This window comes from Tachyglossus aculeatus, chromosome 18 (assembly GCF_015852505.1).
Source record: "Tachyglossus aculeatus isolate mTacAcu1 chromosome 18, mTacAcu1.pri, whole genome shotgun sequence".
In the NCBI taxonomy this organism is placed as follows: domain Eukaryota; kingdom Metazoa; phylum Chordata; class Mammalia; order Monotremata; family Tachyglossidae; genus Tachyglossus; species Tachyglossus aculeatus.
The window spans coordinates 36,680,135-36,702,775 of NC_052083.1; the positions used below are offsets into that span (position 1 = coordinate 36,680,135).

Below are 22,641 nucleotides of genomic sequence, written 5' to 3' on the forward strand. Positions count from 1 at the left end.
CAAAAACCACCAACTGGTCCCGCTTTCTCCCAGCTCATGTAACCGGGTGGGTACGGCGGCTACAAGTGGGCGTGGGAGCTGCAACTTTTTGAGCGTCATTTAAACAGGCGCCTGGACTCCACCAGGAGCCCAGGCCCGCTCGCAACAAACGCTAGGAATCGGAGAATTAGAGGGGCTGTACAAACATGCCACTGATAATACTGGCGGTACTTGTTAAGCGCTTACTACGTGCCAGGCCTTACACTAAGCACTGGATTGATACAAGCATATCAGATTGGACACGGTCCCTTTAACAATATAATAATAATGGCATTTATTAAGCGCTTACTATTTGCAAAGCACTGTTCTAAAAACTGGGGAGGTTACAAAGTGATCAGGTTGTCCCACGGGAGGCTCACAGTCTTAATCCCCATTTTACAGATGAGTTAACTGAGGCACAGATCAGTTAAGTGGCCTGCCCGAAGTCACACAGCCGACAACTGGCGGAGCCGGGCTTTGAACCCATGACCTCTGACTCCAAAGCCCGCGCTCTTTCCAACGTGGGGCTCCCAGTCTTAATCCCCATTTGACAGATGACAGAACTGAGGCCCAGAAAGGGGAAGTGACTTGCCCAAGGTCAAACAGCAGACAAGTGGCGGCGCCGGGATTAGAACCCAGGTCCGTCAGACTCCCAGGCCCGGGGCTCTAGCCACTAGGCTGTGTTGCTTCGATGCCTGACGGAGGCTAAATTGGGATCACGTGGGATACAGCCATGAATGAGCCGCAGGATTCGGGCCGGGGATCCTCGGGGACTAGGGACGCGAGGCTCCCGCGGGGCTGGGGTGAGACGGGAAAGGAGTCAAGAGAAGCAGTGTGGATCAGTGGAAAAGAACACGGGCTTTGGAGTCAGAGGTCATGGGTTCAAATCCCGACTCTGCCAATTGCCAGCTGTGGGACTTTGGGCAAGTCGCTTAACTTCTCTGGGCCTCAGTAACCTCATCTGTAAAATGAGGATTAAGACTGTGAGCCCCCCATGGGACAACCTGATCACCTTCTAACCTTCCCAGTGCTCAGAACAGTGCTTGGCACATAGTAAGCGCTTAATAAATAATAATAATAATAATAAAGGAGTCGGCAAAACCTCCAGATGCGTGGGTTTTCTCTTCCCTGGGAGAGCACGCCGTCCCACTCCCCTCTGCCTCTCGTCAGGTCGGACTGGAGCCGGGGCCGCTAACCTTCCGGCGGGGGACCGGTTCCATACAGGCCGACTGAGATTGGACAAGACCCAACTGAGCGAACCTTCAGGGGGGCCAAGGGCAGGCTCTAAAGAAGCAGCGTGGCTCAGGGGAAAGAGCCCGGGCTTTGGAGTCAGAGGTCATTTTTCCCAGACTGAGCCCCCTTTTTCTTCTCCTCCCCCTGCCCTACCTCTTTCCCCTCCCCACAACACCGTATATATGTTTGTACAGATTTATTACTCTATTTAACTTGTACATATTTACTGTTCCATTTATTTTGTTCATGATGTCTCCCCCTCGTCCCCCTCTCCATCCCCCCATCTTACCTCCTTCCCTTCCCCACAGCACCTGTATATATGTACATATGTTTGTACATATTTTTTTACTCTATTTATTTATTTATTTATTTTATTTGTACATATCTATTCTATTTATTTTATTTTGTTAGTATGTTTGGTTTTGTTCTCTGTCTCCCCCTTTTAGACTGTGAGCCCACTGTTGGGTAGGGACTGTCTCTATGTGTTGCCAATTTGTACTTCCCAAGCGCTTAGTACAGTGCTCTGCACATAGTAAGCACTCAATAAATACGATTGATGATGATGATGATGATGTGCGTTTAGCTTTAACTCTATTTGTTCTGACGACTTGACACCTGTCCCCATGTTTTGTTTCGTCGTCTGTCTCCCCCTTCTAGACTGGGAGCCCATTGTTGGGTAGGGACTGCCTCTATATGTTGCCAACTCATACTTTCCAAGCGCTTAGTCCAGTGCTCTGCACACAGTAAGCTCTCAATAAATACGATTGAATGAATGAATGAATTTGAACCCATGTCCTTCTGACTCCCAAGCCCGCGCTCTATCCACTAGGCCATACGGCTGGGAACTCCTAAAAACTTTTCCTTTTGGGGACAGCAGAGAAGGAAGCGGCCGGAAGCAACTGATATTCTCTTGGAAGTCACTCATTCCAATTTGTTGTTCTAAAATGTACTTCCCAAGCGCTCAGTACAGTGCTCTGCACACCGTAAGCGCTCAATAAATACGATTGAATGAATACGAACCCAGGTCCTTCTGACTCCCAAGCCCGTGCTCTATCCACTAGGCCATACTGCTGGGAACTCCTAAAAACTTTTCCTTTTGGGGACAGCAGAGAAGGAAGCAGCCGGAAAGCAACTGATATTCTCTTGGAATTCACTCATTCCAATTTGTAGTTCTAAAATGTACTTCCCAAGCGCTCAGTACAGTGCTCTGCACACAGTAAGCGCTCAATAAATACGATTGAATGAATGAATTCGAACCCAGGTCCTTCTGACTCCCAAGCCCGCGCTCTATCCACTAGGCCATACGGCTGGGAACTCCTGAAAACTTTTCCTTTTGGGGACAGCAGAGAAGGAAGCGGCCGGAAAGCAACTGATATTCTCTTGGAAGTCACTCATTCCAATTTGTTGTTCTAAAATGTACTCCCCAAGCGCTCAGTACAGTGCTCTGCACACCGTAAGCGCTCAATAAATACGACTGAATGAATACGAACCCAGGTCCTTCTGACTCCCAAGCCCGTGCTCTATCCACTGGGCCATACTGCTGGGAACTCCTAAAAACTTTTCCTTTTGGGGACAGCAGAGAAGGAAGCGGCCGGAAAGCAACTGATATTCTCTTGCAAGTCACTCATTCCAATTTGTTCTAAAATGTGCTTCCCAAGCGCTCAGTACAGTGCTCTGCACACAGTAAGCGCTCAATAAATACGATTGAATGAATGAATTCGAACCCAGGTCCTTCTGACTCCCAAGCCCGCGCTCTATCCACTAGGCCATACGGCTGGGAACTCCTGAAAACTTTTCCTTTTGGGGACAGCAGAGAAGGAAGCGGCCGGAAAGCAACTGATATTCTCTTGGAAGTCACTCATTCCAATTTGTTGTTCTAAAATGTACTCCCCAAGCGCTCAGTACAGTGCTCTGCACACCGTAAGCGCTCAATAAATACAATTGAATGAATACGAACCCAGGTCCTTCTGACTCCCAAGCCCATGCTCTATCCACTAGGCCATACTGCTGGGAACTCCTAAAAACTTTTCCTTTTGGGGACAGCAGAGAAGGAAGCGGCCGGAAAGCAACTGATATTCTCTTGCAAGTCACTCATTCCAATTTGTTGTTCTAAAATGTGCTTCCCAAGCGCTCAGTACAGTGCTCTGCACACAGTAAGCTCTCAATAAATACGATTGAATGAATGTATGAATTCGAACCCAGGTCCTTCTGACTCCCAAGCCCGTGCTCTATCCATTAGGCCATACTGCTGGGAACTCCTAAAAACTTTTCCTTTTGGGGACAGCAGAGAAGGAAGCGGACGGAAAGCAACTGATATTCTCTTGGAATTCACTCATTCCAATTTGTTGTTCTAAAATGTGCTTCCCAAGCGCTCAGTACAGTGCTCTGCACACCGTAAGCGCTCAATAAACACGATTGAATGAATGAATGAATACTGCTATACTGCATCCCCCCGCCCCAGAGCTGCTTGGCCCATGGCAGAATTATTGTCAAACATGCTCTGCCTCTAATCCCGCGGCAGCCTCACTCTTATATCATTCATTCATTCATTCAATCGTATTTACTGAGCGCTTACTGTGTGCAGAGCACTGTACAAAGCGCTTGAGAAGTCCAAGTTGGCAACTTATAGAGACGGTCCCTACCCAACAGTGGGCTCGGCGGGGTCAGTTGTGGGGTCAAGCTGGCCTCTCTCCACACCCGCCAGGGGAGAGGGTACCAGCCTCGAAGCAGACGGCGGTCCGGCTAACGCCCCCACGGCGGGCTTTCCCGGCTCCCACCGCACTGCGGGCGAACAGCCCCCCGCGGGGCCGGCTCAGGCCGGCCGGGCCACATGCCAACGAGTCGAAGCGTCGGACCGGGAAGGGTTGGGCCGGAGGCCAAAGCCGGACTTGTTGCCCGCTGCCACCGCCCCGAGGGCCGAGGGAGTGAGGCCGACCGGGCCCGGGAAACCCAGAAACCCACCCCGGGTGGCACTGCTGCCAGGGTCAGGCGTTCTAATCCCAGCTCTGCCTCTTTATACAGTTATAATAATAATAATAATGGCATTTATTAAGCACTTACTATGTGCAAAGCACTGTTCTAAGTGCTGGGGAGGTTACAAGGTGATCAGGTTGTGCCACGGGGGGCTCACAATCTTAATCTCCATTTTACAGATGAGGTAACTGAGGCCCAGAGAAGTGAAGTGACTTGCCCAAAGTCACCCAGCTGACAACTGGTGGAGCCGGGATTTGAACCCATGAACTCTGACTCCAAAGCCCGTGATCATTCCACTGAGCCACGCTGCTTCCCAAGTGCTTCCAAGTTATAGTACACTCTCCCAAGTGCTTCGTACAGCGCTCAATAAATACCACTGATTGATTGATTCCCTGCTGGGCAACCCTGGGCGAGTCACTTCACTTCTCTGGACCTGTTAACTCATCTGTCAAATGGGGATTAAGACTGTGAGCTCCATGTGGGACAGGGACTCTGTCCAACCGGATGAGCTTGTATTTATCCCAGTGCTTAGTACAGTGCCTGGCACATACTATGCACTTACCAAATGCCATTAAATAAAAAAATGAAAAAAAGGCTTGCGGGCCAGAGAACCACGGTCTGCACTTCCTGCCTCTCAGAGCGTGGGTCAGGGATGGGGTTCTGATCTGACTATCATCTCATCACTGTAATCCTGATAAAAATAATAATCCTAATAGTAGTATTTTCTTTTATAAGTGCTTACTGTGCACTTAGCTTGTCCCACATGGGGCTCATGGAGGGAGGGAGAGCAGGAATTTTACCCTCATTTTACAAATGAGGTAACAAGCACAGAGAAGTGAAGTGACTCACCCACACTACAGGCAAGTGGTGGAGCCGGGATTAGAACCCCAGTCCTCTGACTCCCGGGCTCTTTCCACTAGGCCACATTGCCTCTTTAACTTACCCCAGCAACTGGCACAGTGTTTGGCCAGAGTAGTGCTAAACAAATGGCAGGTGGCAGGACGTCTCGAAGAGCTGAGGGCCTCCTGGCTCCTCCTCAGCATCGGATGTCCTGAGGACCCCTCCGGCCATTTATTCGCCACCGCAGACCACCGGACACGGCCCAACCAGCCCTGGCAGGCAGAGGACAGCAGCTCCCTAAAGTCCGCCTGGTCCGCTGGCAGTTTGCGGCCTCTGCCCCATCTTGTACTTCCCAAGCGCTTAGTACAGTGCTCTGCACACAGTAAGTGCTCAATAAATACGACTGATTGATTGATTGATTACGGGGAGGCCGAGGGGGCAGCACGTTGCCATCCACCGCCCGGCTCCTGAGCTGCTTGCTGCTCCATGGTTGCTGCCGCAGGCCCTGCTGCTTCCCGGCCCACCGTCTGCGGGGGCCGGGACCCCCGTGTCTGGCCACCCGAGTGGAGGCGGACAGGGGAGAGTGGTGCGGGCCAGGACAAGGAGCCGGGGGAACACGGAGCCTCCCAAGAGCCCGCTGGTGCAATGACGGAAGCAATCTTTCCTGGGAGCCAAGCTCAGTGGCCTGGCCTGCTCCCTTGGACAACACAGGCCTGGGCTCACGGGGCCCCCGTTCTGGGAGACGTGCCTCCCATCCCCCCCGCCGCCACAGCCCAAATGGGAAGCCGATAGCTCCCTTATCGTTACCGCCGGCAGAACGCCCCTTAATCAATCAATCAATTGTATTTATTGAGCGCTAACTGTGTGCAGAGCACTGTACTAAGCGCTTGGGAAGTACAAGTTGACAACATATAGAGACAGTCCCTACCCAACAGTGAGCTCACAGTCTAAAAGCCCTTAAGCTTTTAAGCACAGCCCATAAGGCTGAGCCCGCTGCGTGGCTCATGGCCGTGGGTCAATAAGGGCTGTCTTTTTCTTTTTATCATCATCATCATCATCAATCGTATTTATTGAGCGCTTACTATGTGCAGAGCACTGTACTAAGCGCTTGGGAAGTACAAATTGGCAACATATAGAGACGATCCCTACCCAACAGTGGGCTCACAGTCTAATCATGATATCTGGAGTGCTGCCTACACACCAGGCACTGTTCTAAGCGCTGGGGCAGATAGGAGATAATCAGGTCGGACACAGTCTATGTCCAAATTGGGGCTCACAAGTCTTAATCCCATTTTACAGATGAGGGAACTGAGGTACAGAGAAGTGACTAGCCCAAGGCCCCGTAGCAGACAGGTGACGGAGCCGGGATTCCAACCCAGGTCCTCCTGACTCCCGAGCCCGTGCTCTACCCGGTAGGCCGCACCGCTTCTCGGGTGGCGGGCAGACGGGTTCGGGTCCCGCCCTGCCCCATAGGCACGCCTGCCTTTTGGAAGGAGCCCAGGGTGACTGAATGGCAGGTGGAGGCCGGGGCTGGGGTGGTCCTGGGTTCGGGAGAGTGGAAAGAACACCGGTATTGGCTCAGCCGGGGGCCAGCATCGGGCGGGATGAGGACGGAGCAGAGTCGGACCGGGATCGGGACAGGTTTGGCCGCGCTGACGCTTTTGCTTGCCGGACACCCGAGGGCCTTGAGTACCCCCAGCCTCCTGGCACCCGCTGCTTATTTAATAATAATAATAATAATGGCATTTGTTAAGTGCTTACTATCATCATCATCATCAATCGTATTTATTGAGCGCTTACTGTGTGCAGAGCACTGTACTAAGCACTTGGGAAGTACAAATTGGCAACATATAGAGACAGTCCCTACCCAACAGTGGGCTCACAGTCTAAAAGGGGGAGACAGAGAACAAAACCAAACATACTAACAAAATAAAATAAATAGAATAGATATGTACAAGTAAAATAAATAAATAAATAAATAGAGTAATAAATATGTACAAACATATATACATATATACTATGTGCAAAGCACTGTTCTAAGCGCCGGGGGGGATACAAGGTGATCAGGTTGTCCCACATGGGGCTCTCAGTCTTCACCCCCATTTTACAGATGAGGGGACTGAGGCTCAGAGAAGTGAAGTGACTTGCCCAAGCTCACACAACAGACATGTGGGGGAGCCGGGATTAGAACCCATGACCTCTGACTCCCAAGCCTGGGCTCTTTCCACTGAGCCACGCTATCGAAGCCCGGGTTACTCACGCAGAAGCGGCGAGCGGACGGGAGGGACCGGGGCTTCGGCCCCCCAGCTGGGCACTGGGACCCAGCGGGCTCCGTCCCTCTCGAAGCCGGTCCGCTCCGTTCCCGTGCCCTTTCTGTCTCAGCTGACTATCCTCTAGTTCTCTTCTATTCTCGTTGCTTTTGATTTAAGAGTTCCTCTCCTGGCCCTGACAGTAAGGTATTTCTGTCCCACAGATTATAACTCACTCTGGGCTATTATTCAACTCCCCAGCCCTGGCCCTGCTGCATTTAGTCCAAACATAATATCCTTCATGCATATATTATCTGTCTCCCTATTATCTGGAATCATTTCGGAATTAAATTTCAGTCCTGCAATATTGGTTTGAAGAGCGGCTCGCTTTATGGGCTAGTCAAAGGTTAGAATACCAATCAAAATAACACTGCCGATGCAGCGAGACATTTTAATATTCCAAAACCCGGTAATTGTAAAAGGACATAATATTTTTTCCCTGATTACCCCAAAGGCAACACATGTTAACAAGGCGAGGGAAGGAGTGAAAGAAATTTCAGAGTTCAGACAGCCGCCCGACATATTTAAAGGAGAAGCAGGGCACACTACCGGGCTAGGCCTGGTGGTCCGTCGCTCGGGGAAGGAGAGAGGAAGGGATGGATGACCGGGGGGCCCCCACTGGGTCCCCGCAGTCTGCGGGAGATCCGGGTTCAAGTCCCGGCTCCGCCACCTGCCCGCTGGGTGACCCTGGGCGAGTCCCCGGCTCTCAGTTTCCACATCTGGAAAACGGGGAATGAATACCCGTTCTGCCTCCCTCTTAGACTGTGAGCCCAGCGTGACCCAGGGGCTGTCTGATCTGTTGATCTTCTATTTATCCCACGCTCTGCACAGCACACAGTAAGCGCGCAATAATTACTAATTTTAAAAAGAAGAAGAAAAAAATACCTGTGCGGCCTCAGATTGGGCCTCTAACCTAATTGGCCATGGGGTCTCGGAGAATCCGGACGGTCTCCTTCTTGGCATTCCTCATGCAAGACTGCAGGGCAGCAACTGAGAGACTGCGGTGGGGAGGGAGGGGGAGAAGATCAAAGCCCTTGAGGCAATTCCCAAGACGCTTAGTACAGTGCACTGCACCCTGAGGATGCTCAACAAATGCTCTACAGAGCCCTTCTGATAATGACGGTGTTTATTAAGCGCTTACCTTGTGCTAAGTACGAGGGGTGGGCACGGAGGGGGTGGACACGAGATAATCTGCTCAGACCAGTCCCTGTCCCACCCGGGGCTCCCAGCCTCAGAGGGAGGGAGAGTGGGTAGCTTATCCTCATTCTGCAGATGAGAAAACTGAGGCCCAGAGAGGTTCACCAACTTGCCCACCGTCTCACACACAGCAGGCCCGTGGCAGAGCTGGGACAAGAGCCCGGGTCTCCCTACTCCCAGGCCATGCGGTCGGCTCGGGGAGCGGGGAATCTGGAGAAAGGACACAAAGGGGGGGAAAGGAGTGAGGCGAGGTTTGGGATGGGGGAAAGGGGTGCTTTCTGGACCTGAGAAGTATCTTCTGAAGTTACGGACTTTGGAAAGGGAGTCGACGGCCAAGAGTAAGATGGTTAGCTACAATTAGCCCCTGAGTGAAGGCGGGAGCCAGTCCGCCCCTGCCCGTCCCCGCCCAGCCTCCAGGGACTTGCAGCTGTCCCCCGGCAAAGAACTTCATTAAGGCTGAGAATTTATTCCCCCTACAAGACCCTAAATTTACTGCGGCGCTGATTGAGAATTTAAATGCTGGATCAGGAAATGTCCCGTCCAAGGTGCATCCACCGACCTTCACTCGGCCACCAATCAATCAATGGTATTGATTGGACGCGAGCACTTACGGTGGGAAGGGCGCTTGCGAGAGCACGCCAGAGCTAAGACACAGGATCCCTGCCCTCGGGGGGGCTTCCGGTCTAGCGAGGGAGACAGATAGAGAGTAAATTACAGAGAGGAGGAGGAAGAAGAAAACCAGGAGGGTTTCCCCTCACCTTAACCTTCACACGACCGCCATGTGCAAATATCTATGCTGGCTCCCCGCAAAACACCCCAAAGCCCCCCGACCAGAGAGCCAGCTCAACTCTATCCACATTGTGTGTGTGTGGCAGGGGGGAGGGCGAAGAGGGGGAGTGACATACGTCCCCCCATCCCTGATTTCTGCCTGCTTCGGCCAGGCCGGGGGAGCATCATAGTGGACATGTGGGAGCCATGCGGCGGCAGTGAGAGCGTCTCAGGCAGCGTGAGCTAAGTTTAGCCTCATCCCGGGACTCTGGACAATGCCTGCGGCCTCTTCAGGCTGTCAATCAGTCAGTCAGTTGTATTTATTGGGCGCCGTGTAGTAAGCGCTTGGGAGAGGACAATATAACAACAAACGTTCCTTGCCCACGGCAAGCTTACAGTCTGGAGGCGCTCCCAGAGGTGCCACTTCCATTTCCCAGCATCCAGCCCAGCACTAAGTCAGGTTCAGGGCCTAATAATCAATCAACCAATTGTATTTATTGAGCGCTTACTGTGTGCAGAGCACTGGACTATGCGCTTGGGAAGTACAAGTAATAGATGTTTTTATGGCACCGGTGACCTCTGGGAAGGTGAACTGCTCCCGGCTGGGGGAAGTCCGGCTGCCCATCTACTCCGCCCCTGGATCATAGGAGGCCAGCGTGGCTCAGTAGAAAGGGCCCGGGCTTGGGAGTCAGAGGTCATGGGTTCTAATCCCAGCTCTGCCACCTGTCTGCTGTGTGACCTTGGGCAAGTCACTTCACTTCTCTGAGCCTCAGTTACCTCATCTGTAAAATGAGGATTAAGACTGTGAGCCACATGTGGGACAACCTGATCACCTTGTATCCCCCCAGCGCTTAGAACAGTGCTTTGCACGTAGTAAGCGCTTAACAAATGCCATTATTATTATTATTATTATTATTATTATTATTATTATTATTATTATTATTATTATAAACTCCTCCAGGGCGGGGCCAGGTTCCCTGACTCCTGTGGGCAGGACAATCTGTCGACAGCACTGATCGAGAGCTTAATCTGGGCAGAGCACTGTACTAAGCGCTCAGGAGAGTACGACAGCGTCGGCAGACACGACCCCTGCCTAAGGAAGAGGAATGCGCTAAAATAAATTACAGGTTAGGGGAAGCAACAGAATAGAAAACTATGGACGTAAACAACTATTGAGCCGTACATGTATATATGTTTGTACGTATTTATTACTCTATTTATTTATTTTACTTGTACATATTTATTCTATTTATTTTATTCTGTTAATATGTTTTGTTTTGTTCTCCATCTCCCCCTTCTAGACTGTGAGCCCACTGTTGGGTAGGGACCATCTCTACATGTTGCCAACTTGTACTTCCCAAGCACTTAGTCCAGTGCTCTGCACACAGTAAGCACTCAATAAATACGATTGAATGAATGAATGAATGAATGGGGGGTTCTCAAACGCTTAGATGGTGTGGAAGAGAAGACGGGGGAGAATCCAGGTGAATCAGGGAAGGCTTCCTGGAGGAGGTGGGGGTTGTCTCAATCAATCAGTTAATCAATGGTACTTACTGAGCACCCACTGTGTGCTGTCCTAAGTGCCTTCCGAAGGACTCTGAAGATGGGGAGGGCAGTGGCATGATAGACAGGAGCTCCAGGCGGGAGGGACAAGCAATCAATCAATCAATCGTATTTATTGAGCGCTTACTGTGTGCAGAGCACTGTACTAAGCGCTTGGGAAGTACAAGTTGGCAACACATAGAGACAGTCCCTACCCAACAGTGGGCTCACAGTCTAGTCTAGTCTCACAGTCTAGTCAGGGACAGCGTAGACACTACGCGGTGACCAGAGAGATAAGAATGAGCCGGGTGACCAGGTGGGCCGGTGGGAGAGCGGTGGGGAGAGGCAGGAGGAGAGAACTGAACTAGGCACTTGGGCAGACCCCTCAAGAGGCAACGCTCAGTATCGTTAATGGCGCTAATGAAGTTCAGCCTTTAAAACTGCTGACGGTGCCGCCGAGAAAAGCATCGATCAAAACCCGCCCACCCGTCGGTGACATCAAACCGCTCCATTTCCCGGCCTCCGAGCGGCCAGAGATCCCGGACCTCGTTCCCCCTCCCCGCCGCGCCACGGCCCTAAAGCCTGCCTCTCTCCCCCGCGATCCTGTGGCGGGGCGACACCGGAGTCGGAAGTCGGGAAGTTGCCCGGCGGGCACAGGCCATCCTTGAAGAGGGTCCCTAACCAAAGTAACTCCTTGGGTGACGGGATCCTGTAAAAATGCTGGCTACGAGAGCGGGAGACTGCCGTGGCCACTGAGTCAGTCGTACCTGCTTACTTCATCATCATCATCAATCATATTTATTGAGCGCTTACTATGTGCACAGCACTGTACTAAGCGCTTGGGAAGTACAAATTGGCAACATATAGAGACAGTCCCTACCCAACAGTGGGCTCATTTGCCTAAGATACCCACTGCCCCGCTGGGAACACCACCGGCTGGGACGAGACATGACTGGTATAGCCTGAGATGGCCATTTTGACTATACTGGCCACCACCGTTTCCCAGCAAACTTTGCTGCTTGTTACGGATGGCAGGGGGTGTGTGCGTGAGTTTGTGTGACAGAGAGAGAGTTTGTGTGTGTGTGTAGTGAGGGTGTCAACCCTGAATCAAGGGGTTCCCTGCTACTTTAACCATTGCTCATAACTCTCCATTCTTTTATGCGTCTGCAGCCGTGGACTAATCATACTAATGATGGCATTTATTAAGCGCTTACTCTGTGCAAAGCACTGTTCACAGCGCTGGGGAGGTTACAAGGTGATCAGGTTGTCCCTCGTGGGGCTCACGGTCTTAATCCCCATTTTACAGATGAGGTCACTGAGGCCCAGAGAAGTGAAGTGACTTGCCCAAAGTCACACAGCTTACAACCGGTCTAGATGGTGAGGCCTCTGTAGGGCACAGGGATCGTGTCTGCCCTGATTACCTACTTGCGCATCCAGGGCTCAACGGAGCAGGTACTTAACAAAATACCACCACCCCGCCACCAACTTCAGCCCAGGGATTCCCCTCTCTGCACCAAACGGTCAGAACAGAACGACCCCTGGGTGACCGTGGGGTAGACGCCACTGAATCGGCGGGAGGGCCGGCTGCCTGCTCTCTGAGAACTAAAACCGGTAGCGGAACCCAGCCTCCCAGGAGTGGAAAAAGACCCCGACAGGTTCCCCTTTACACCATAAACTGGTTGTAGGGAGGGAATATGTCTACTATATGGGAAGCAGTGTGGCTTAGTGGAAAGAGCACAAGCTTGGGATTCCGAGGTCATGGGTTCCAATCCCGGCTCTGCCACTTGTCAGCTGTGTGACTTTGGGCAAGTCACTTAACTTCTCTTTGCTTCAATTCCCTCATCTGTAAAATGGGGGATTAAGACGGTGAGCCCCGCGTGGGAACAACCTGACAACCTTGTATCTAGCATGGCTCAGTGGAAAGAGCCCGGGCTTTGGAGTCAGAGTTCATGGGTTCAAATCCCAGCTCCGCCAATTGTCAGCTGTGTGACTTTGGGCAAGTCACTTCACTTCTCTGTGCTTCAGTTCCCTCATCTGGAAAATGGGGATTAAGACTGTGAGCCCCCCGTGGGACAACCTGATCACCTTGTAACCTCCCCAGCGCTTAGAACAGTGCTCTGCACATAGTAAGCGCTTAATAAATGCCACCATTATTATTATTATCTACCCCAGAGCTTAGACGAGTGCTTGGCACATAGTAAGAGCTTAACAAATACCATCATTTCCAACTTGTACTTCCCAAGCGCTTAGTCCAGTGCTCTGCACACAGTAAGCGCCCAATAAATATGATTGAATGAATGAATGAATACTATAGTGTACTCTCCCCAAGTGCCTAAGAGCACAGCACTCTGCACACAGTAAGCACTCGAAAAATACGACTGACTGTCAGACTCCCGCTCAGGTATTCAGGGCAGGTGAACTGTCAGAACCCAGGACGTCCTGCAAAGAAGACCTCCCGCCATCCTAGACTGTGAGCCCACTGTTGGGTAGGGACCGTCTCTATATGTTGCCAACTTGGACTTCCCAAGCGCTTAGTACAGTGCTCTGTACACAGTAAGCGCTCAATAAATACAATTGATTGATTGATTGATCCTCCCAAAGAGACACACCCTTCCTCCCTCTTTAGCCTGAAGCACTCCTCACCCCGCACCTCGGCCAAACGCCCTCCCGCCTTTCCCGGGAGAGGAGCCCTCAACACACGCCCTGCCGGGCCCGTGCAGGCGCTCTCTCATTACCGGAGTGGGCACACGCTGAACGCCCCGCCCTGAGTCCCCTCTGGCAGCTGACAGTTCACTCCAGATACCCGATGGCTCGGTGACATTAGAAATGTCAGCAAGCACCCAATTAGGTCAGGTGAGTGGGCAGGCGGATGTATTGGCGGAAAGAGGGGGAGAGAAAAGTCAAATTTCTTTTTCCAAGAAATTCCATGGGTTGGGGGGGAGGGTGCCTTTCACTGGCCCCCTCCAGGGACCCAGGATGGAGAGGCCCCTCGCCAGCCCCGCACAGGCAAGACTGGGCAGACACTCGTCCGCTCTCTGCCCCAACGTCAGGGGGGCTGACCCTCCCGAGATACCTACAGTGCTCTGCACACAGTAAGCGCTCAATAAATACAACTGAATGAATCTCCAACCGCTTGCTCCCCTCCTGTTCTAGCCTCCAGCAGGGCTCTCCTGGGTCGGGGACTCCCACCCCTCATCTCCACAGCGCCGGCCCTCCCCGGCACTCCGGTCAAGCTTCCCCACCTGCCCCCCGTTAGCTGCCGGAAACCTGCCGTCCAAGAGCTAAACGGGGCCCACTGGGGCCGGTGAGAGAAGGGACGTCTGGCCACCGGGCTCCCAAAACCAGCCGGGAGCCGGGTCGTGGAAGAAGAGAAAAGCTTCAAGGGGGCAGCTCCTCCCACCCCTGGATCCCTCAACTGTCCCCGTGCCTGTACTGAGGAGGAGGAGAAGGCAGCTCAGGGACTGTCTTAGAGAGTCACTGAAAGATGAGAATGAAAACACGCTGAGTTTCCACCCTCTGCTTCGCTCCCGAGCCGGAGGGGCTGGCCCGGCCCAGTGGGATTCGAGTGGGGCAATCCTGGGGCCAGTTAGCCCTAGTTCTTCCCAGGATCTCCTCCCAAAGCCCTCCCAGCTCACCACCCTGTCTCTGACCGAGATGCTCACTGCCGGCCCGCGGCTCCAGATTGGCCGGGGATGCTCCCCACCTCAGCCCCCCGCCTCCTTTCGACCCAAGACAAAGCACGGGTCTGGGGGCGCCCGGGGATCCGTGTCACCACGGCCGGCTTTCTCGCCTCTCCGCCAGCCCAGCGACCGGCCCGCCGTCGCTCTCCGTCCCCTTGAAGTTTAGTGAACTTCAAATGGCAATCGTTCGCGGTCACTGCCCCGCGCCTTCAGACCGCATTGACGGAGGCCCGGCAGTCGGCCGTGAGATCGGCTCTGACAGCTGCGGAGGCGAGACCCCTGAAAGGTTCGCCGGAATGTGCCGTCAATGGGGCCAGCCCTCCACAACCGGATGGGATGATCCCTCAGGCCGGGCGGGCGATCTCACTCTGCACTCCTATGATACTCACAGCCCTGCCACCGCGGGGGCCTGCCCAGATGGGTCAACGCTGACGGTCGGGGGCATTATCCCTGCCACTCCCAGCCCTCTCGGTGACCCCCACAGGAACCCACACCTGACCCCAACCCTGCGAGCTGCCCAGGGCACCTCTGGGGGGAATTTTCCCGAGTCTTCTTGACCGTTTGCCCCACCAGCCCTGGTGATGTGGGGAGGGGTCATCTGCCCACCCATCCAAATCCCAAAAAGATGCCGGTTGTTTTCAGGGAAGATGGCAGTGGCTGCAGCAGCCGGGGGCCACAAGGGAAAGAACAACAGCTCCGAGAGCAGCGGGTCGGCCGAGGGGGGTGGCATCACACGTGTGCACACGCACATCCACACACGGACACACACACGCATTTGTGCGGTACCAAGCTCCGGGCCTACTGGACCCACCCTCTTCCCCTATATTCGCGCTTAGTACAGTGCTCTGCATACGGTAAGCGCTCAAGAAATGCGATTGAATATTCGCCCATAACGGGCCACACTAGCAGGCCCTGCTCCCCCGACCAATGCCTGCCCAACCCCGGAAAGAGGAGGAGACGGATGAGGAAGAGCGCGACCCCAGAGGGAAATACAAGGGGAAGGGGGAGGCGGGGGCAGGGTGGAGACGGCGTTTCGGTACCTTTTTCAGGTTGATCCACTGTTTGAAGTAGTCGGCCACCGGCAACCCTAAGTACAGGCACTGGCCTGGCAGCCTGAAAGAGAGGAGAGAGAGCCGGTTGGATGCCATCGTTGTGCCCCCGCAATGCCCACCCTGGTCTCCCAGCCCGCGGGGCGGATGAACAGAACGTGGGAGGCCGCTCCCGGGGGGCTCCCAGAGCTGTGGGGACGCCCTGCTTGGCGGACACAATGAGCCTGTCAGTCAGTCAGTCATATTTATCGACCCCTACTAAGCACTTGGGAGAGTACAATTAACTTGTACTTCCCAAGCGCTTAGTACAGTGCTCTGCACACCGTAAATGCTCAATACGACTGAATGAATGAACAATGTAACAGACACAGTCCCTGCCCACAGCTTCCTTATAGGCTGGTGGCGGGGTCATTCATTCATTCTCGGCTCCGCCACTTGTCAGCTGTGTGACTTTGGGCAAGTCACTTCACTTCTCTGGGCCTCAGTTCCCTCATCTGGAAAATGGGGATTCAGACTGTGAGCCCCAGGTGGGACAACCTGATCACCTTGTATCCTCCCCAGCGCTTAGAACAGTGCTTTGCACATAGTAAGCGCTTGACAAATGCCATCATTATTATTATTAGCATTATTATTCATTCAATAGTATTTACTGAGCACTTATTGGGTGCAGGGCACTGTACTAAGCGCTTGGGCAGTACAAGTTGGCAACACAGAGAGATGGTTCCTGCCCAACAACGGGCTCACAGTCGAGAAGGGGGAGACGGACAACAAAACCAAACATGTGGACAGGTGTCAAGTCATAAGAACAAATAGAAGTAAAACTAGATCAATCAATCATATTTATTGAGCGCTTACTGTGTGCAGAGCACTGTACTAAGCGCTTGGTTAGTACAAGTTGGCAACATATAGAGACGGTCCCTACCCAACAGTGGGCTCACAGTCTAGAAGCACAACATTAACAAAATAAATAGAATTGTAAATATGTACAAGGGCCCTTCTGTCTCAGGGGCCCAAGCTCTGGGGTACGCTCCTTGTGGGCAGGGACCACGTCTGCCAACTCTGTTCTAAACGCTCAGTAAAGAGCTCCTTATTGGTTGGTTGACTGATTGGGAGCGAGAGGACTGGAGTTCTAATCTCAGTCCTACCGCATGTGGCCTTGAGCAAATCACCCAACCTTTCTGGGCTTTAGTGTCCTCATCTGTACCATGGAGATTCGATGCCTGTTCTTCCTTCCGCCTAGACTGGGAAAGAGCCCAGGCTTTGGAGGTAGAGGTCACGGGTTCAAATCCCGCCTCTGCCGCTTGTCAGCTGTGTGACTTTGGGCAAGTCACTTCACTTCTCTGAGCCTCAGTTCCCTCATCTGGAAAATGGGGATTAAGACTGGGAGCCCCCCCTTGGGACAACCTGATCACTTTGTATCCCCCCACAGCGCTTAGAACAGTGCTTTGCACATGGCAGGCGCTTAACAAATACCATCATTTATTATTATCTCTACGCCAGTGTTCAGTTCATTCATTCACTCATTCAATCGTATTTATTGAGTGCTTACTGTGTGCAGAGCACTGGACTAAGCGCTTGGGAAGTCCAAGTTGGCAACATCTAGAGACGGTCCCTACCCAACAGTGGGCTCACAGTCTGGAAGGGGGAGACAGAGAATCAATCAATCAATCAATCATATTTATTGAGCGCTTACTGTGTGCAGAGCACTGTACTAAGCGCTTGGGAAGTACAAGTTGGCAACATATAGAGACAGTCCCTAACCAACAGTGGGCTCACAGTCTAAAAGGGGAAGACAGAGAACAAAACCAAACATACTAACAAAATAAAATAAATAGAATAGATATGTACAAGTAAAATAAATAGAGTAATAAATATGTACAAGCATATATACATATATACAGGTGCTGTGGGGAAGGGAAAGAGGTAAGATGGGGGGATGGAGAGGGGGACAAGGGGTAGAGGAAGGAAGTGGAAGAGAACAAAACATATTAACAAAATAAAAATAAATAGAATATGTACAAATAAAATAAATAAATAAGTTCAGTGTTCGGCATAGACTAAGTTCCGAGAGACCAGCGCCCACCCTCACTCCACGCTTTCCCTGACAGCTGTCGGTCGGCCGGCCGGGGCACCTGCAACGGGGGAACGGGGCCGGGGGGCCTCACACGCAAGCCCCTTGCCCCAACGAAACGCCGGCTATCTGATTTGCCAGGATGTGAGTCACCCCTTTTTAAACTGAAGGCCGGGCCCGGCGGGGCTTTAGAGAGGGGTGGGGGACATATGGAAGAAATACGGCTCTCTGGCTCGCGCGTCCCCCGGTATAGTAGCCAAAGCCGGCCAAATCCCCATTAAAGCTACACCTGCCGGACAGAGAGGAATGCTCCAAACCCGACACGCCTCCCGCCCGGCCCCACATTGCCCAACTGTGGCACAGCAGAGTTTTATTAAAAGTTTGCACATTATTAAATCGCCCGACCCAGCGTATTTTAAATGACAGGCAGGGGTCTCCTGAACACACTGGAATCATGACTGGATATGACGATGATGGCATTTACTAAGCGCTTACTAGGTGCAAAGCACTGTTCTAAGCGCTGGGGAGGTTACAAGGTGATCAGGTTGTCCCACGGGGGGTTCACAGTCTTAATCCCCATTTTACAGATGAGGTCACTGAGGCCCAGAGAAGTGAAGTGACTAGCCCAAAGTCACACAGCTGATAATTGGAGGAGCCGGGATTTGAACCCATGACCTCTGACTCCAAAGCCTTTTCCACTGAGCCACGCTGCTTCCCCGATATGCAGACACTGGAGCCTCGACTTTAAACACAAAACACGCAAGGTGGGAGGGAGGTTCGTAGCACCACATTCTCGCCCCACCCTAGAGAGGGGAGGAATCTTTCCACGGCTCCGGGGAGACGTAGTCTTCCCGGCCTTCAGGGAAGAGGACGTGAATGAGAACTTCGGCTAGGAGGAGGGATGGAGAGAGGCAGGGTTCTTGGCCAACGCCTCACAAACCTGGAAGCATTTTTCTGTCTGCCTCCCCAACCAAAGTGCAAGCTTTCTTTGCTGAGCTCCGGGTGGGCATTCAATAGACTTTGGAGCTGTAGGTCCTGGGTTCGAATTTCGGCTCTGCCACTTGTCAGCTGTGTGACTCTGGGCAAGTCACTTAACTTCTCTGTGCCTCAGTTACCTCATCTGTAAAATGGGGACTGAGACTGTGAGCCCCACGTGGGATGACCTGATACCTTGAATATACCCCAGCGCTTAGGCTTAACAAATACCATCATCATTATTATTATTATTACCACCAGAAAGACCCGATGTCTTCGGGTCTCAGAGGATCTGAGGGGACGGTTCCGGGGGGATGGCTGAGCCCCAGGCTTAGTTGCCAGGATTCCCGGCATCCAGCCCGTCCGGGCAGAGGAAGCAAAAAGCCATATTTTGATGACCCACGTGACCTAATGTTCTCTCCTGCCTCACCCCAAGCCCTTGTTTCTCCTTCTCCCTCCCCCTTCTGCGTCACCTATGAACTCGGATCTAAGGGCCGAGTAAGTAGACACGATCCCTGCCCACCAGGAGCTTACAGTCTAGATACAGAAGGTCCAGCCCAGGTCTTACAGAGTGACCAGCCCTACGACCGGAAAACACCACCTCTGGATTCCAAAGTGGCTCGGCTCACTCTCGGCACCTCTACGACTCCGGGCGCGACTTCAAATCAAATCCCACTGCCCCGATTCCCAAGGACTTCGGGGTTCGGTGCTAATCATTTCGCGCAGCTGGTACTGCCCAGCCCCAAATTCAACACCCCCTTAAACACATCATCTGGCCCGGCTTCCTGCTATCGTCGAATGAAATTTTATACGGCCGGTCCGCAGGTGTGATTTTTCCTCCCCCTCCCCGCCTAATCTTTACGAGGGGTTCGCATGACATCATGGCCGACCAATCGGAAAGTGGCAATTATGCCAGGCTGTAAAACGGAACGGGTTTTCTCGTATCGAAGCCGAACTTATTTCCCCGAGCGATGGGCTCCCTCCGCGGAGGTGGCCGGGCTGGAAGTCAGGAAGCCACCGCCCGAGCCTCCGGAGGGAGAGTTCCTGTAGCTGGGCGGAAGCAACGCTCTCCTGGAGCTGCAGGGAGGCAGTGGTGGTGGTCCCTGGCTGCTGTGGCTCCGCTCCTCCCATCCCCCCGGGAGGATTTAACCTCTCTCTCGCTTCCCGCAGACAGGAAGGAGTCTTTTTCCCAGTGCCCCTTGCCTTCCCGGGTTTCCTCCTCACAAGCGGGGTCCAGGCTCGCCTTAGGGGGATCAGCCAGCTTTCCGGCCAGTTCCCCACCAAAATACAGGCTGGGACGGGTCAAGGGGAATTTCACTTGAGCCACAGACTTGGCCAGCCCGGGCCTCAAGCCCTTTCCACCCGAGTGCCTGCATACGCGGCTCCGTACCGAGCGCTCGGCAGAGGTCCAAAGTGCGGGTGGAGACGATTCCTTCCCTCCAGGAGTTTCCGGTCCAGCAAAAGAGACGGACCGAAATAACCGGCAGGCGGGAGGAGCGGGTCAGAGATGACCTCTGGAGCCAGCCGGGCCTCTCTCCCCTCTCCCTCCTCGGCCGATCCGGGAAGAACTAAACCAGCTCCCGGTGATAAACGGCTCGGCTTTAGTTATCACTTTTTCTTAAGTTAAGGAGAGCGGCCCCGTGATGGATGGGCTGGAATTCGGTTATCGGGAAGGGCTGTCAGCCGGAGTTGCCTATCTCCGCACACATTTAGCGGGGCATCATTACGCGATGGCATATGGAGTTAAAATATGACCCGGGGTATTGAGAGAGAGAGAGAATGGGACTGGAAAAAAAAATAGCAAATTGAGCAACAATAAAAGAGCGAGGGAGGGCTGGGGCGTTATCGGGCTGGTGACACCTTTTATCTCCGCCTGGTTAGCTGGAGCCGGGCACAAATTGGTCCTTCTTCCACTATTGTAGCCTCTTGTACAAACAGAGCCAGATAAAATGTGTCACCACTGCGATAGCATATCAATTTAACCCTAATTATCCAGGGGGTCAAACTAGGAAATAGGGGTTTCTCATTTCAACAGGTTCCTTGGTCTCCGCTCCGAGCCGCCACGTTAAGTGGAGGAGGGCGGGGGGTGGGGAGGGGATTCGTAATTGAATTCAGACACTCAGGTGGTCTTGCGGTATAAAAAATTAATGTTCGTGCCTCCTCGCTAATCAAAGTTGCGTAATGTCCATCTGCTGCCGCTTCTAGGTTCCCGGTGTCGGGACACGGAGCAATCGGGTCGCTCTCGACCCGCTGGGGGAACCGACGCAGGCCCGGCTCACGGAGCCCCTTTCTCTTTGGACAAGGCAGAGGTTGGTTCTTAAAAGCTGGCGTTCCACACAGGTCTCCGAAGGCCTCAGAGGCGGAGACGGCCCCGCTTGTGGCCCCGTGGGATTGGATTGCTCCGCTCCGAGGGAGCCAAGGTGGACATTTGGCCGAGAACGCTGTCCGCCGTCCCTGAGGTTGCATTTGACAGCCAACCGGAATGAGCGAACCTGCCCGTCGGTCCGGAGAGGCTATCCCATTCCCCATAGCAGCGGCTTCCGGAAGCGGCAGCAGCCCATTCCCACTCACCCGCCTCCTGCCCATGCCTGGAAGTGGCCATGGAAGCGGTGCTTCCTCCTGCCACCCGCCCCTGGAAAAGCTTTCCCAGAAGAAAGGGTCAGCGTTGTTGAGCGGGAGCAAGAGGATGGGAGAAAGACAAGTCACCACCACCTACTGGGAGGAGCCCAGGAGACCGAGGTCTCGTCCCAATAGCCTTCTGGGTGACCTGGGGCGAGTGCCTTGGTTTCCTTATCTGAAAAATAATAATAATAATGGCATTTGCTAAGCGCTTACTATGTACAAAGCACTGTTCTAAGCGCTGGGGGGAGTGCACATAGTAAGCGCTTAACACATGCCATCATTATTATTATACAAGGTGATCAGGTGGTCCCACGCGGGGCTCAGGGTCTTCACCCCCATTTTACAAATGAGGGAACTGAGGCACGGAGAAGTCAAGTGATTTACCCCAAGTCACACAGCTGACAAGTGGCGAGGTCGGAATTAGAACCCATGACCTCTGACTCCCAAGCCCGGGCTCTTTCCACTGAGCTATGGGGAAGAAATTCCTGGTTTCCCTCCTGCTGAAGACTGAGAGACAGAGAACTGGCCCTGATCTGATCAGCTTAGTACCATTCTTGGTACATAGTGAGCACCTAATAAATACTATCATCATTATTATTATTATTATTTTCATCATCACGATGACTTGCCGGGACCACTGTCAGTGCAAGAAGCTCGGGCTGGATGGATGAAATGGTTTGAGCCAATGTGGGACTGCTTACGAGAAGCAGGATGGTGTAAAATGAGAAGCAATATGGCACAGTGGACAGAGCAAAGGCCTGACAGTCAGGAGGTCATGGGTTCTAATCCCGGCCCTGCCACTTGTCTGCTGTGTGAAGTCACTTCACTTCTCTGTGCCTCAGTTGCCTCATCTGTAAAATGGCGACTGAGACTGTGAGCCCCACGTTCGATAGGGACTGTGTCCAGTCCAATTTGCTTGTATAAACTCCAGTGCTTAGTACAGTGCCTGGCACAAAATGGGCACTTAATACATTATTATCATTAATACTAAAATGGTCTGGGGAGATGTGAGAGTAAGGTGGGATGAAAGAACTTTTAGGGTTTTCCCCAATTTATACTGTCTTTTACGCTTGACCCCTTCCCCCAGCAAAAATTTAATTTTTTAAACACCTTCTCTTTTTCTTAATATTTTCACTGTCAAGCGGATTTGTTAATTTGGAAATCCATCCTAATTCTGCCAAGGTTGACAAGTTGATTTAGTGCGCTCGTGTGAGGAATCCTCAATGTCGTCAACTGGCTCGCCACCAATTTCGGAAGGAGAAATTTGGACGGTGTGGTGAGCTGTAACTACGTTTAAACACCTCCACTGCGGGCCAATGGCCCACGTTCTCAGATTTTCAGCTTTGCGACGTGTCGATTTCAAC

At 52.7% G+C, this 22,641-nt stretch overlaps 1 protein-coding gene across 2 annotated transcripts in view; it reads right to left on the bottom strand.

Annotated features, from left to right (window-relative positions):
- Nucleotides 1-22,641, bottom strand: part of ERI3 (ERI1 exoribonuclease family member 3) — a 182,577-nt gene that overhangs the window by 92,090 nt on the left and 67,846 nt on the right. For both annotated transcript variants that reach the window (XM_038760495.1, XM_038760496.1), the window contains exon 6: nucleotides 15,601-15,673. In XM_038760495.1, coding sequence (XP_038616423.1) covers nucleotides 15,601-15,673 — 73 coding nt within the window. The remainder of the gene's footprint in view (nucleotides 1-15,600; nucleotides 15,674-22,641) is intronic.